Source organism: Pomacea canaliculata, linkage group LG13 (genome assembly GCF_003073045.1).
Source record: "Pomacea canaliculata isolate SZHN2017 linkage group LG13, ASM307304v1, whole genome shotgun sequence".
In the NCBI taxonomy this organism is placed as follows: domain Eukaryota; kingdom Metazoa; phylum Mollusca; class Gastropoda; order Architaenioglossa; family Ampullariidae; genus Pomacea; species Pomacea canaliculata.
This window is the reverse complement of record NC_037602.1, coordinates 9,748,197-9,762,852: the sequence shown is the minus strand read 5'-3', so window position 1 is coordinate 9,762,852 and position 14,656 is coordinate 9,748,197. Positions and strand designations below refer to the sequence as shown.

Genomic DNA, 14,656 nt, shown 5'->3' with positions numbered 1-14,656 from the left:
TTATCCCATTTATTTTTGTAACCATGGGTCCGAAGAAGAAGATGATGTCTATTGAATTAAAGAGCGAAATCGTAGAAAAACATGAGCAAGGTGTGCGAGTAATTGACTTGGCGAGGATGTACGGGTGTAGCACATCAATGATATGTTCTGAGCTTAAACAGGAGTTGATAAAGGGTACAACGCCAGCTAGGGGCGTTACAATAATTTCTAAGCTCCGGACTTCTCTCCATGAAAAGATGGAGAAACTATTGATTGTGTGGGTGACAGAGAAGCAGCTTCAAGGAGGAACCTTAACACAAAGCATCATGTGGGAGAAGGCACGAGCGATTTACGGTGATTTGCTGAAGCAGATCCCACACACTTCCACAAACGAAGAATTTAATATGTTTTTTATAGAATATGTATTTGTTATTCATAAATAAATGTTTCTTCTTGTAAATACACTTTTTCTTATTCAAAAACACTTAACAAAAACAACTGAGGTGGTGTTTTGGGGGCTGGAACGGATTAATGGCATTTCAATGAATTTCAATGGGGAAAATTGCTTTGAGATACGAGCAATTTGACATACGAGCAAGGTTACGGAACGAATTAAACTCGTATGTCGAGGTACCACTGTACTTGGTATTTGTGCAGACATATATTTTTGTAGTTATTACACATACACATTAACTTATTATTAAGATTGTGTAATTTATCGTAATTTTTATATAATCACGTGTGTAAAGCTGTGACTTCGTGAAAAGAATCAGTTTATCGCTTGCAGAGGGAACATTGAGAAATTAGCTAACATACTCGGTGAGTTGTGCTTTGGAAAGAAAATTTTGAAGCTGACCATCTTACCTTAGTTTCAACCCCCTCTTATTTATTTTATTTTATTTTATTTTTTTTTTTGACATGAACTGGTGATAATATCAACATTATTGTTTTTGGATCACAAGTTATGTGTCTTTGAATTATGTTTTAAATCTACAAGTCAGGCCACAGAGATGAAACAAGAATGTGATTACGTGATTACGTGTTACGTGATTTTGTTTTAATAGTATTAAAAAAGTTACAGGTGGTCCCATGATCTTTATCAAGTTGTTTTCAGTGGCCGGCAATAAAATGCTATGTAACTACATCATCCGCAAAGAGTAGCAGGAGGACCTGAGACATGAGAGTTCTGTCCCTTCGCCTAACAGCTGAGGGATCGGCTCTCACTGATTTTGTTTATTTTGTTTTTGTGGTTGTACTTCGATTTGGATATTAATGTTGGACTTGCATACTTGACTGTGCTTCTGTGGTCTTGATCAGCGCAATGAGTCTTCTTTGGCTGAGATATTGCGCTTGATAAATTCCCTTTTATCTTTACTACCGTATCTGGAAAAATCTGACTGCCGCGACTATCGTAAGTCAGTATACGTTGGTGTGTAAAGCATGCTTGTGCGTGTTTGTGAATACGTTTCAGCGCTTTCTCCTCTCTCTCGATTATTGTACAAACTACTATCATCGCTAGCTTTTAGTGCTAGCTTATTTACGGCAAAAGAATGTGCCGAGAATTGCTCAGAGGGGGTATGAAAGGTCAAATGACATGGCGCGAGAAAATTGCAAACTGCAAAATAACGTGTGATTCATTCCGCGATACATGACCTCCATTCAGTCCCTCCAACCCTCCAAAGAGTGTTGTTTTGATGTTCACAAACTGTGACGCTGTCAGCTAACTGACTGGCTGCATGTCAAGGTCGCCATCTTGAGTCAACCTTGTTTTGAAGAGTAAACACGCATTTTCAAGCAAACCTGGATCGTGACTGTTCACTAATTTATCTTTGAATTTCTAGACTGTGTTGCTCAAAATACTTAGGAAATAGCAACGGTGTGCTCATAGGCAGCAAAAGATTTGTAAAAATACAAGTAAAATATATGTGATATACTGCAGTCATGGACCTCCGGGGTAAGAGTGTGTTTTTAACAGGCGGTGCACGAGGTTTGGGCCGTGGTATCGTGGAAGAGTTACTGTCCTTAGGAGCGAAGGTAAGTATTACAGTCCTTGACAATACTCTCTAAACTCGGTGCTGAAACGAAAGTAGTTCCTTTATAAATTTTTAATCAAGCTCAACAATGGCGGAGTAAGTAAGCATAATCGAACAAAAACGAAAGTGAAAAGTACTGGTTTTAAAAACTTTATTTTTAACATTTAAATAAACTTGAATTTACTGATGCTTGAAGTCATGGTTCGCGGAATCAAAGAAAACGTTAATTTCTTTATTTACAAACTGATTTAGATGGATTCTGGAAATTCTTAATAGAGAGGTTTTAATGTAAAGCTACTTTCATTTCTTTATTATCAGCTATTTTTACCCCAACTGTCTCTGATAGCTTGCAACTAGTCCAGCACTGGAGAATCCAACTAAAAGTATTAGCTTTCAAAAATCAATTTATATCATAGCAATAGTTTTTTGATATTTTAATAAATTAAGTCAAGATTTGCACTCAGTGTATAAAAATAGCCAAGTTTTACTGACTCCAGGTGCTGTTCTGTGACGTCAACGTTGAGCAAGGCAGGGTCACAGAGGTCGAGCTACAAAAACAATATGGCGCCGACGTTGTTTTTTTCCAGGAGGCCGACGTCTCGGATGAGGAGCAGCACAAAGGTTTGATAACGATATTCCAAATGTCGCGCGATAGTTCCTGACTCCAAAGTTGTTTTTACTTCCATCTTTGACTCTCGCCTGCTGTGCAAACGGCAGTTTTTTTTTCTTCTCTTTTTTTAAGTGTGGGTATGCAGGTGTGTGTAAAATATTTTATTAGTATTATTATGTGTGTATAATAAAGTTGCTTGTTTTGTACCGTTTTATTGTTTTCGTTTATTGGTGTGCGGTCTGCACTCAGCTGAGGTTCAACAGGAACGTCGCGCGCCGTCTCTGGCCGAGTAACTGGTTGTGTGTTTGTGTGTTTGTACCGGCTGCTGCAGCGGCTGCGGGCTTGCATCCGGCGACGCTGGGGACGGTTATGCTTCGGCCATCAGCCGATTTGATAACGACAGACAATCGTTTCGACCCTGACCACAGTTTATAGTCGATTCGACCACAGATCTCAGTTGATTCGACCACTGGCTATAGTTTATTCTACCATCTCACCAATTTTCCTTGCGATAATTCGGCCCCAAAATAAGTGAATTTTGATGTACCCTCCTCTTTTTTTTTTTTTTTTGTCCTTAGCTGACATGCTGTTTGTGTGTGTAAGAGAGAGAGGAAAGGAGGATCCACAGTTTTCTACATGTTCTAACATCTTTATATTTTTAACGATTTATGTATTTATATTTTTAATGGGGTTTATTCCGATTCGGTGAACAGCGGCGTTTGCGGCGGCTGTGTCCAAGCTGGGGGTGGTGGATATTTGTGTCAACAACGCCGGGATATCAGATGAAAACAGCTGGGAGAAGGTGCTGGAGGTCAATACGGTGTGTAGATTATTATTACAAACAAAGCAAATTTACTGTTGTTGCTGCTGCTGCTAACACTTGTACTAAAGCTCAGATGTTGCAGATTCATTGCAGTTACCAACGATGCCTAACACTGCGCATTTCAAATGTTTCGTCAAACATAAAAATTTGTAATCGAATTCAGATGATACAGTTACTTCACCCTCATTTGTGTCAGTAATTTTTGTAATGTAGTAAGCCATCCGAACCATATCCCCAGAGCATGCAGCATGTGGCAGGTTCAGCAGAGACTACTTCACAAGTACAATGATGCTGCAACTACTCTTACTGACGTGGTCTTTGCCGTAGCAAATAGTGTTATTCTAAGTTGGTGCAGTTTGTCACCACAGTTAGGTCACATTTGAAAGACTTTCGAAGTTTTTGTATTGTTTTGGTTTGGTTGTTTACTGCAGGGGGCATACATCCGGGGCAGTCTGCTAGCGCTGAAGCACATGCGCCGTGACCTCGGAGGTTGTGGTGGTGTCATCATTAACGTCGCGTCTTTACTCGGTCAGTAATCTGTCATCCTTGCCTGCACACACTGAAAGCAACTAATTAAAACATTGAAACAATAGCCGTCTGAAGTGACAAAAACATCTTTCATGAGTTTTACACAGGGCCCACACATGGCAACTAAGTTTTCACATGTACGCGCTTCTGTCTTCTGGACACACATTGACTATGTGATAATGCTGTACACTATTTCTTCTGTAAAAGCCTAATTACATACGACAGTATGTATTAACTGTACATCCTTAAAGGATTACAAACTAATTACAACACAAATCACATGGTCACAGCAAAACTGTTCCTACTGTTGATGTTTCCTGACAGATTATATATATGTCCTTTAAAGAGAGACGGAGAGGATACTATGAAATGCTTTCTATCTATTCGAGTATATTCCCTTAATTAACAGTCTACAGTCTAACCAAACCTATTAATTCTACATTTTATAAACTTTGCCATAATAATGAGAAAATATCAAATCGTCCTATGTTGGTCTTGGTGCGTGCATGCGATAGCGCGCGCGCGTGTGAGGGTTTTGTGTATCGGTATATTTTGTAAGTGTGTCATATGTGATATATATATAATTATCAGGTCTTATGCCGATGGCCACTTCCCCAGTATATGCTGCGTCCAAGCATGCTGTGGTCGGCTTTACCACCAGCTGGGCTGTGAGTATTCACGCCGTACGTGTGTGTGCTCGCGATGAAGCCGATGATGAGCATTACTTCAACAGACAGGAGCTAAAATGAGACTTTTCACTAAGCTTTGCTCGTTGAGCAAATAAAAGTTGCAATCCGTCGACGATGGGACGATACGTAGTCACAGTAAACTCCCTTTGCAATACTTACTTATTTTCGTGAAAAATCCGGACCAGTCGAAGTTGTTAGTTCAAAAAGTCGTGTTCCAGATGAGTCCTGATCAGAAGGAGCATGGAGTGCGGTGGTGCTGTCTGTGCCCCGGTATCTTCAACAGTGAACTGCTTCAAGAAACATTAAACAGCAATCGCGTGTATCACGTACAGGACGTTCAGCAATATTTGCAAGATCATGGTGTCATGCCGTATGTTGATTTTCCTTCGAGTATAGTAATTATTTTCTTTAGTGGGTATTAGTTTCATTTTTTGCTTAAATGACCATCATTCAAAGCAACATGTGAAACCGGAATCGTGTAAAACAAACAGCATTATGTGTGTTTTTGATGGTGTACTGACACACTGGTTTTGCGAAATTCAGTGATGTTTTACTTTCACAGAGTTTCCCAGGTGGCACAGGCCGTCATAAAACTGATACAAGATCCAGACAACAACGGCGCCATCTTGGAGGTGTCCCTTGCTAAGGGGGCTCGTTACCGGCGACGACAGATTGTGGACCGTGATGGTGTTTCTGACCTCGTGGTGGTGGACACGTACTGAGGGGACACTTCTTATAGTCTACATATAATATTCAAATGTGATATGCTGGAGGACATAAGTACTTGCAAAATGCTGAGTAAGCTGCTACAAAGTGTACTAGTTTGATGTGTAGAGCTTTTTATAAAAACATGCTGTAAATTAATAGAAATGTTAATATTTCCAGGTATAGGCATGTTCGATTTCACAACCTTAATAACGTTTATCAAATTGAACTTCAGACATTTGTAGACGTTGAGAATTGTGGCTCTTGGCAGACACTTTTATACCTGCAATGCATAATATCTACTCTGTTGATCCACCGTGGAGCTTCTTTGAGCCAATGATGTTACAAAGCAATATAGATGTGCTGTAATTAATGCATGATCACAATATTTGCATAGCCTCAGATGGCAAAAATCAAAACTGTTAATGCATATATGTAAATGATGATCACAAATAATCCAATCTGATTACATTTTCTCATTTAGTTAGGCACACCACTGGTAGAGTTTTTTTTATAAAAAAAGATTTTCCTCCTTTTCTACAATTTTATTAAGCATTAGAGTGGTCCTTGTTTTATTACACTTTTCGCGATTAAAAGCCCACATAAAAAATTCTGCGTGCGAAGTTTTATTTTCATGTTAAATGTTTGGAGTTTACAACTTACATTGCAGAAAAAAATTATGTACCGGTGTAATTTTTACTCATAGGTAGTTTAATGTTGCTGCTACTCTAGTCACTTTACTCTTTCTCGTGTTAGTTGCAAAACAGTTTGGGTGATTTTTTTTCATGTTTTTTTTTCTCCCCGTGAGAAGGCAAACGTAGATTGAATTAGGAAACGTTTGATGTTATCAACCGTATATCGCTGTCAATGACATAGCAAGCATCGTCTATTGACAACGAAAGCAACGTTCACGGTAAAAATCAAACTGGTACAATGAAAGAGCAGCACTGCAATGAAACTCATGCAAGATCCGGACAGCAATCACGGCGCCATCTTGGAGGTGTCGTATCAGAAGGGGGCGCGTTATCGGCGGACAGGTCGCCAATCGTGACGGTGTTTGTGGCCTCGGGATGGTAAACACTTACTGAAGGACTGCTTATAGGACCACAAAGAGCCACTTAACCCTGTCTAGTAATGTTAGCACAGATTATAGTTTGCAGAATTTGAGGTGTTGCATTTATGCACAACGGATATTTAGATATTAAAACAAAATCCGTCGTCGTTTCCGTCATTTTCGACCTGTTCAAATTTTACATAATTTTACGTAGTTATTATTTAACAGTTAAACTCCAGAAAAATAGTGGATATCTTTTGTAGTGCAATAATACTTTGTTTGATGGGCAGATCATGCTGGGTTTTGTATCGCCCGTTTCAAGCCGACGGCTATATTTTTTGTTTAAGTCTGACACGTGACATGAGGGATAAGCTATATTTATTCTCGAGCAAAGCTTTCATAGCAACTTTCAAGAGGTTTATGCATTGTTAAGAGCTTTACTTTGCAGCTGGGTCTAATAGAAGGTCAAAATGCACACGAGGTCAACAAGATTAAGCAGTCGCAAGCATCTGTAGTCCGTCCTACAACTAATGTTGGGGACACAGAAGTCCAGTCAGGGTTGCCTCAACATTTGTGGGCTTAAAGCTAGTAGATACAGTGATTGTTATCGTCATGGACACCCGTGATAAAGGTGTCTTTCTTACCGGTGGTGCACAAGGCCTGGGGCGTGGTATCGTGGTAAAGTTACTGTCGCTGGGAGCAAAGGTAAGAAAGTGAGGGTACTCATGACAGACATCTTTATGGATGTAGACATTGTGCGGGCACGTTTTGGTGCTACGTAATGCCTTCCTCGCTTCACTATGACTTACGTGTGCGATAATAAGATAATTATATATATATAAACAACAATATCCCATTTTACGAGGCAGCTCGCTTTGTCTCTTATTTAATAAGGTCACGAAATTAGATATATGGATAGAAATGGGCAACATTTTAAACTTATATACATCGTATGTATACATGTCAGTTAGGATATCACTTCAAACCAGCTGAAATGCAACAAGTTTTAGTCAGTGGCGTAGGAACCAGGGGGGCAGCGGGGGCAGCCGCCCCCCCAAGGAAAATACAGGGGGGGCAGGAATATCCTTTTGCCCCCCCAATATTTGAGACGTAATTCTCACAAAGAGCAAAGAACTGAAGAAAGGTAGGGGAACGTAGAGAGGAGACGGTCATCACCGTCACAAAAGCGGGCCCTGAGGCAAGTGGAGGCTCTAACACCTCTGACGATCAGATCGGGGACAGTCCGTTGGTATTGTTTGCCATGTAATTGCAGGCTGTGTTGAAGCCTGAGCAAAGAAAGCAGCCGGACAGTACATCGGTACATCGAGTGTGGTCTCCCTCCTCCCTCCCCCATAATGCGACGCCTTTTCTTTGGCGGTTTTCCTTTGACCAACATAAAACATCCCCCACCCATTCGCTGTCACCCTAAAATTATCTGCTATCGCTTACAACCAAAGGGGCCGCACTGGCCATCGGGAACACAGAAAGCCAGTAACGAATGAGTTGCATACCAATACCCCAGTCTTGCCAATCAGACAGGAACCCTTACACTTTGTGAAAAGCTAGCAAAGCACGAGGACTTTCATCTTACTAGACACCAACGGTTTAGTGCGAATTGACGGCTTTGACTTCACCTAAGTAAGGCAAAGACTGTGAGTCCCTATATTGGTAGTTTTCTTTAGAGACAGAGAGACTGGTATTATTGCTATCTACGACTCAGGGGGAAGTGCAAAAGTAACATTTCTAAAACTACACAAGGGCACTCTTTTATCATCAACGACTGTGGCTGGTACTCAACATAAGTTATCTGTGTTATACTGTTTGGTTTGTATATATGTGTCCGTGTTTTGGTAGATGGCCATAGAACGTGTCGCATCGCTGGCACAGCACCGTCGGGTAGCGGAGCGAGGAAGGGGTGGCCCTGCGGCCATTCCCACCCTAGTTTCGTCCCCTGGCCACGGTGGTCTGGCCAGTTTATGGCCCTTAATTATAGGGTAGCCTTGCGTCCCTTCCTCTCTGGTCTCTTTGATTCTCTTTGGGGTGGATGGGGCTATTTTCCCAGGGTGTGCGGACACCGAGTTCAGGTATAGGGCTGTGTCTCTTTGTAACGTGGATTATCTCGCGGACTCTGGTCCCTGTGGGTAGGGAAAGGTTCTGGAGGTTTCTCGAAGCCTATAGAAACCTGCCACACAGGACTGGGAGGACGGCGGGGCGGAAGAGGAGTTTTTGCGGTGGTGGAGAGACCTGTGCCCGTCTCAGGGAGTAGTCGGGGGTTTGCCACGTGCTGTGTGTACTGTCGCTGGAACTGGCGTGGTGTCTAGAAGAGGGTTCCAGCAACCAGCGTATTTCCCCGCGTTTGTTGTGAGATAGAACAAAGCGTGTCACAAGCCGTTGGGTGAGTAGGCTTAATTAATCTTTACCTTTGTTTTTCCACGCAGTTTTTCTGCCTTAAAACAAACAAAAACATACCTGAGAAGTTCCATGACACAAACGCGCTTGAATAACTGTCTCATTATGCATGTATTTAAAGAGAGGGTTGATCTGCTTAATCTGGACGAGATTGCAATGGAGTTCATTAATAGAAATCACCGAAGACGCAGTTTTTTTGGCACACTGACTTGCCCACCTTGATTAATATGATTTATATGATTATAACGTTTATCACATTTCTTGTGAATGCGTTAGCCGGGGAGTCATTCTTTAATTTGTTTTTTCTTATTTAATGCTGCTTTGCCTTTTAACAATAAAGCAGCGTGTTGTGATGCTACCGCTGTGTACGTGCGTGCGTGCAGTACTCCCCCACCCATCCTTTTTTACGTAATGTGCGAGTGCGAACGCCGTTCACTGTCAGCAGGGAGTTTGCCCCCCCAACGCCGAACATCTTCCTACGCCACTGTTAGTAAACAGGCAGTTATTAAGCTCTGAAATATGTGCAAAGATTATTTCGTTTTGTAGAAGTGAAATGATAACTAATAGATGTCCTTGTATCTTTAAGTTGAGTCCGACTATACTTAGAGTTTTAAAACAAGTAAAAATAAAGAGAGAGGAAACTGAAAAAAATGAGAAAATATTCATGTGACTATGTCTTAATGTTTTATCTGTAACTGCAACTTGCTATAGGTGTTCTTCGTCGATGTCGATGTTGAGAGAGGGAAGGCCACACAGGTCGAGCTACAAACACAATATGGCGCCGACGTCGTCTTCTTCCAGCCGGCCGACGTCTCTGATGGCGAGCAGCACAAAGGTTTGTAGACGACATTCGAAATCTTCATATGTGTAAATATATTAGATAACCTGTAAAACGTTCTGGTTGTTTCCTGTGTGTTGTAACAAGCTAGAACTGCTTTCTTTTTGGTGAATAGCGGCGTTTGATGCGGCGGTGTCCACGCTGGGAGCCGTGGAGATCTGCGTCAACAACGCCGGGATAATGGCGGAGGACAAGTGGGAGAAAGTGCTGGCCGTTAATGCGGTATGTACATGTGAGCATCCGCTCAGTACATCACGTTCATGAAACTTTGTAGTGGTAACAAAAGGGGGAACAATCAACCAAGTCATGCAAGAAGGCTTCGTTGATTTTGAGTAAAGTATAACTGCCGTAAAGAAATCGCAAAATGTATACCGTAGTTAATAAGAATATATTCAATATAAAGGAAATAATATATCAGCACGGACATATATCGATGGACTGATGCGAAATTGTAGGCTGTCAGGTCTTGGCGAGCAATTTGACCGTCAACATCTTAATGTCGGCAGTGTACTTGCAAAACGTTTGTTAATTAGTTCCTTTTTATTTCTGTATATGGTGGCAGCAATTTACGACTTCCACAGATAATTAATATTTACGTAGTGAGTAATGTCTATGTTATACTTCACACGGCTTCAAGCCGAATTCAAGTCAAGTTCATCCCTCATGCAGCTGATGCAAAGTATTCAGAAACAAAAAGAAAGCGCGGTAGTATTCATGACACTTAACTCCATTTTCAAAACAGGGGTCACACATCCGGGGCAGTCTGCTAGCTCTGGAGCACATGCGCCGTGACCGCGGAGGTCGTGGTGGAGTCATCATTAACGTGGCCTCTCTGGCAGGTGAACTCTAGATTCTCAAGCAAAATTAAAACTGCTCTGAATTTAAGTTTCTTTTTTTTTGTCTTTTACCCACTTTTGAACCTTTTTTTTTTTCACTGTATGCCCTCACTATTAGCTTTGTTCTTGAAATCACAAAAATTATAATTAATGCTGTTCACAAACATCTCTTTCAACTGCCTTCTAGAAGATTTTTTTGTGGGTTACCTCCCTTGTCTCGAGCTTTTTATTTAAACATCGACTGTACAACGATTCGATAATTAATCATGACAATAAAAATTCTTCATTTACGACTGTGCTAGATAATTTTTTAGCCCCTCTAGAGGGTAAGACACATTAAGGCTTTATGTACCGATAGAAAGAAAGTCACGAAAAAAACCCAGGAATGATTAAATATATATTTGTATATATTTCAATATATATAAGTTTGTATATATAATAATTTGCTTAAAACCACATGGAAGAAGAGCCTCTTATCAAATATTGAAGTTTTCCTTTAAATCTTACGAGTAGCCGAAACTAATTACAGTATTTTGGTCTGGAAGTGCTGCATCTGTCCACAAACTCATCAGTAATAAGTTCATAAGTAGTTTATTCAATGGGCCATTGCCCTTTTTGAAGGGGGAGTAACATCAAAATAATACAATATTTCATACATCAGTACATGGTTGCGAAAAGAAGGAAAATACATTCATAATTGCTTATTTGCCTTCAATTGTAGATTTTCTAAACTGGAAGGCATGGAGGAGAAACAATGCCAGATTTTTAACAACTTTTTCATTTGATGAGGCTAGTAGCAAACTCATTTTAAATTTATTTGGACTAGTATACCATTTTTTATGTAAGTATCTTATTCTAAAATGATGTAGGGCTTCACAACACAAAACAAAATGAACTTCATCTTCCTCACTTAATTTACATAATGGACATAAAAGGTCAAGTGGATTATATCTTCTATATCTAAAATAATGAACAGCAATATTAGATACACCCATCCGAAATTTAGCAAGAATTGTCAACAAATAATAATCAAGGTCTAATTGTAAATATTTCTTGACAGCTCCTGAAATCCCATAAGTAGCATAAAAGGAAAATCTCTCACTACTAGTGATGTGGTCCTCCCACTCTTGCCATCTACACAAAACTTGTCGTTCTTTAAATTTATTTATAAACATTCTTTCACATTGTACCCCTTGATTTAACCACACAAAACCAAACCCCAATGAAAATAACTTTCTTTTAATATTAGATACCCAGTTAGATTTTCCTTTTGTATCTAAATCAAATAACATTTTGTAGATTTTACGGGGCAGTCTTTCATCGTTCATTCTGACTATTTTCACTCATCAGTAATATGTGTGTGTGTGTGCGCGCGTGTGCGTGCGTGTTTGGTGTAATAGCATTATACCCGAAATCCATTTGTCCCAGCTACACTGCATCAAAACATGCTGTGATTGGTTTCACCACCAGCTGGGCGGTAAGTCAGCACATGAACTTTGCACATATAGCTACACACATATACATCTTTCTCTCTATATATATATAGTAACAGCTGTAATATTATTAGCAATTATGGGTATATCTTTCAGTAATATTCATACTCACCCCGAACTGGTGGTCAGATACACTTTGACTCATAAACAATAAAAACTCTTTATGACAAAACTCTCAAACCGACGCAAAATTTGGGTGAGAGGCAAGGTGGAAATATAAAGAGGTTATGATTCATAGCTAGGAGTGACTCCAGGGAAAGCCATTTTGCAATCGTTTCGCGGGATAGAAGCGGGCTTAGCGAGAAGAAATTGAGATTATATACTTTTGTGACGACAGATCACGTGATTACCGAACGTCTATTTTGTAGATGAATCCTGACCATAAAGACCATGGTGTACGGTGGTGCTGCCTGTGTCCTGCAACCTTCCAAAGCGGAATGGTAGACTTGAAGCGTCTGGGTGACCTGGACACAGACACCATTGCGGAGATTTTACAAAAGCAGGGCTTTGTGGAGTAAGTCAAGTTCTCTGTCATGCACTAACTGCAGCAGACACTGAATCTCTATTCAGCATGTGTGACTAATCAATTGCTGTATTGCTGCGGTGACTACAAAAATGTTACACAAACTAGTTATTAGAGGGACATATGTTCAATTCACACCATCAATTTACACAAAATCATTATGTCTGCTTTGTTACAGAATTTCCCAGGTAGTAGAGGGAGTCATGAAACTAATGCGAGATCCAGATAACAACGGAGCCATCTTGGAAGTGTCCCTTGAGAAGGGGGCTCGTTACCGGCGAAGACAGGTTGTAGACCGTGATGGTGTTTCTGACCTCGTGGTGGTGGACACGTACTGAGGAACTTTTGCTAGGTCCCACGTTTACCGACAGACGTGTATAATACCGTGAAGAACTTCTCTGTAAGAAGTCAAAGAGAGAGTTGTACTTTTTGTGTCAAATGTAGATTGAAATCTTTCAGTCAAGTTTGTTTTATTTATTCATCCATATATACTGACATACAAAAATGCTCTGCAGCATGCATACATAGTTTATATATAAAAATATAAGTTTATTGCTATTCAGAATGCTATACCTATAAGCTGTGTATTTTGTTTGTTTTTGTAACAAGAAACTTTACAAAATATGGTGTATTTGATGTTGTAAATGATTTTCTCTTATAAATACATTCTGATTCGACTATTAAATTCCCATTATTTTTATGTGATTCATTATTTAAAGTGCCTTGCATCCACATCATACAAAAATGAAAAAAATACATATTATGGAATGAAAAAATCTGACTCTGTTATACTTGAATGGTAATGTGCGATTAACGAAATGCATGATACTGTTCTAAGACCAAGACTTCAGTATGTTCCACTGTTACTGGAGTCAATTATGAGCGTGACAGAGGGTTTATTTGAGCTTTTTGAATGTAAATACCATATTCATCTTATGGTGTAGGATTTGACCGACGTATTAAACTAAATAGTAACATTAGTAACAGCTTTGGTATCTTTATTTCATGCCTGTGTAACTAGGCACAGAACAAATTTATAGTTAAGAGGCTGAGTTTAAAAAGTTTTTTTTAAATTTAATTAAAGCTTATTGTGATCACAAAATTTTAAAAGACTGCTTCTCTTAAGATAGACTGATATCAACCTTCATTCTCATTTGTTCATAAGAGAGAGAGAAAGAGAAATGAAGGCACACATGAGGCTAGTCTTTGAGCCCAATCTGTCTCTTAAACTTTCACCCTTTGGTGAACCCCTGTGTCTTGCATGTTGATTGGAATTTGTTACACTAAGCTACAGTTATTAAGATTACTTTCATTTAATCCTTTTGCGAACTACCTGAAAAAAAAATTTATATATATAAAAATTATATATGCACACATTCAAGTCAGGAAAGCAAACAGACAAAAAAATATTGTTAACAAGCTAGCTATGTGCACTAGCTATCATTTATACATTCTGTCAAACTATTGATCAATATACCAATACCTATACAGTTTTTTTTTCTATAAGCACCAATTTATCACTGTGGCTTAGATACATATATTCATACATTGTGTGTCGCAAAAAAGTACAAAAACTAAAAAAATAAACTAAATGCAAATTCATATACTGTCTAATCCTCTAAAAGAAAAGTGTAAATCATCTAGAAATGAGTGTAAAACATGCAAAGAAGCCCTGAATCATGTAAAGAAAATTTACCAACACGGCTCTGAAAACTTGAACGATTTGGTTATTGTATAATAAAAATTCAAAAGAGTCGGATCTGAATTTTCATTACATAAGACATCTTGTAATAAAGCAGACATAAAAGCTTATATTTTATATTTGCATATTATAAGCTATCATTGATAGTTATGCATAAAATCATAATATAGTAAATAAAGCGCTTTTTTCATCAAAATGAAAACATCAAAAGTCTCAAATCCCAAACTATTTAAAGTGGAAGTCTGAAAATCTCTTACATTTTATGGATGGTAAACACTGTATATGTACAGACACATATACACAAATACACACACACACGCAATGCACTTAGTCTTTGTGAAGCTGGAGACAAGATACATATCCATATGCACATTTCTCAGCAACATGGTTGTAAAATGAACTTCCCACATGCACATGTTTTCATGATTAAGCAC

General features: G+C 39.2%; 2 protein-coding genes across 2 annotated transcripts; both read left to right on the top strand.

Annotated features, from left to right (window-relative positions):
• The first annotated feature begins 1,200 nt into the window (after positions 1 to 1,200).
• LOC112554675 (15-hydroxyprostaglandin dehydrogenase [NAD(+)]-like) lies at positions 1,201 to 5,977 on the top strand. Its single transcript, XM_025222617.1, has 7 exons — positions 1,201 to 2,013; positions 2,510 to 2,633; positions 3,336 to 3,442; positions 3,877 to 3,973; positions 4,565 to 4,641; positions 4,881 to 5,032; positions 5,225 to 5,977. Exons 1-7 carry the CDS (start codon positions 1,921 to 1,923, stop codon positions 5,382 to 5,384), a joined length of 810 nt encoding a protein of 269 aa, XP_025078402.1. The 5' UTR covers positions 1,201 to 1,920; the 3' UTR covers positions 5,385 to 5,977.
• A 987-nt stretch (positions 5,978 to 6,964) lies between these two features.
• Positions 6,965 to 13,296, top strand: LOC112553870 (15-hydroxyprostaglandin dehydrogenase [NAD(+)]-like). Its single transcript, XM_025221343.1, has 7 exons — positions 6,965 to 7,126; positions 9,542 to 9,665; positions 9,784 to 9,890; positions 10,411 to 10,507; positions 11,905 to 11,981; positions 12,366 to 12,511; positions 12,699 to 13,296. The coding sequence occupies exons 1-7, from the start codon at positions 7,034 to 7,036 to the stop codon at positions 12,856 to 12,858; spliced, it is 804 nt and encodes a 267-aa protein (XP_025077128.1). The 5' UTR covers positions 6,965 to 7,033; the 3' UTR covers positions 12,859 to 13,296.
• Positions 13,297 to 14,656: the final 1,360 nt, after the last annotated feature.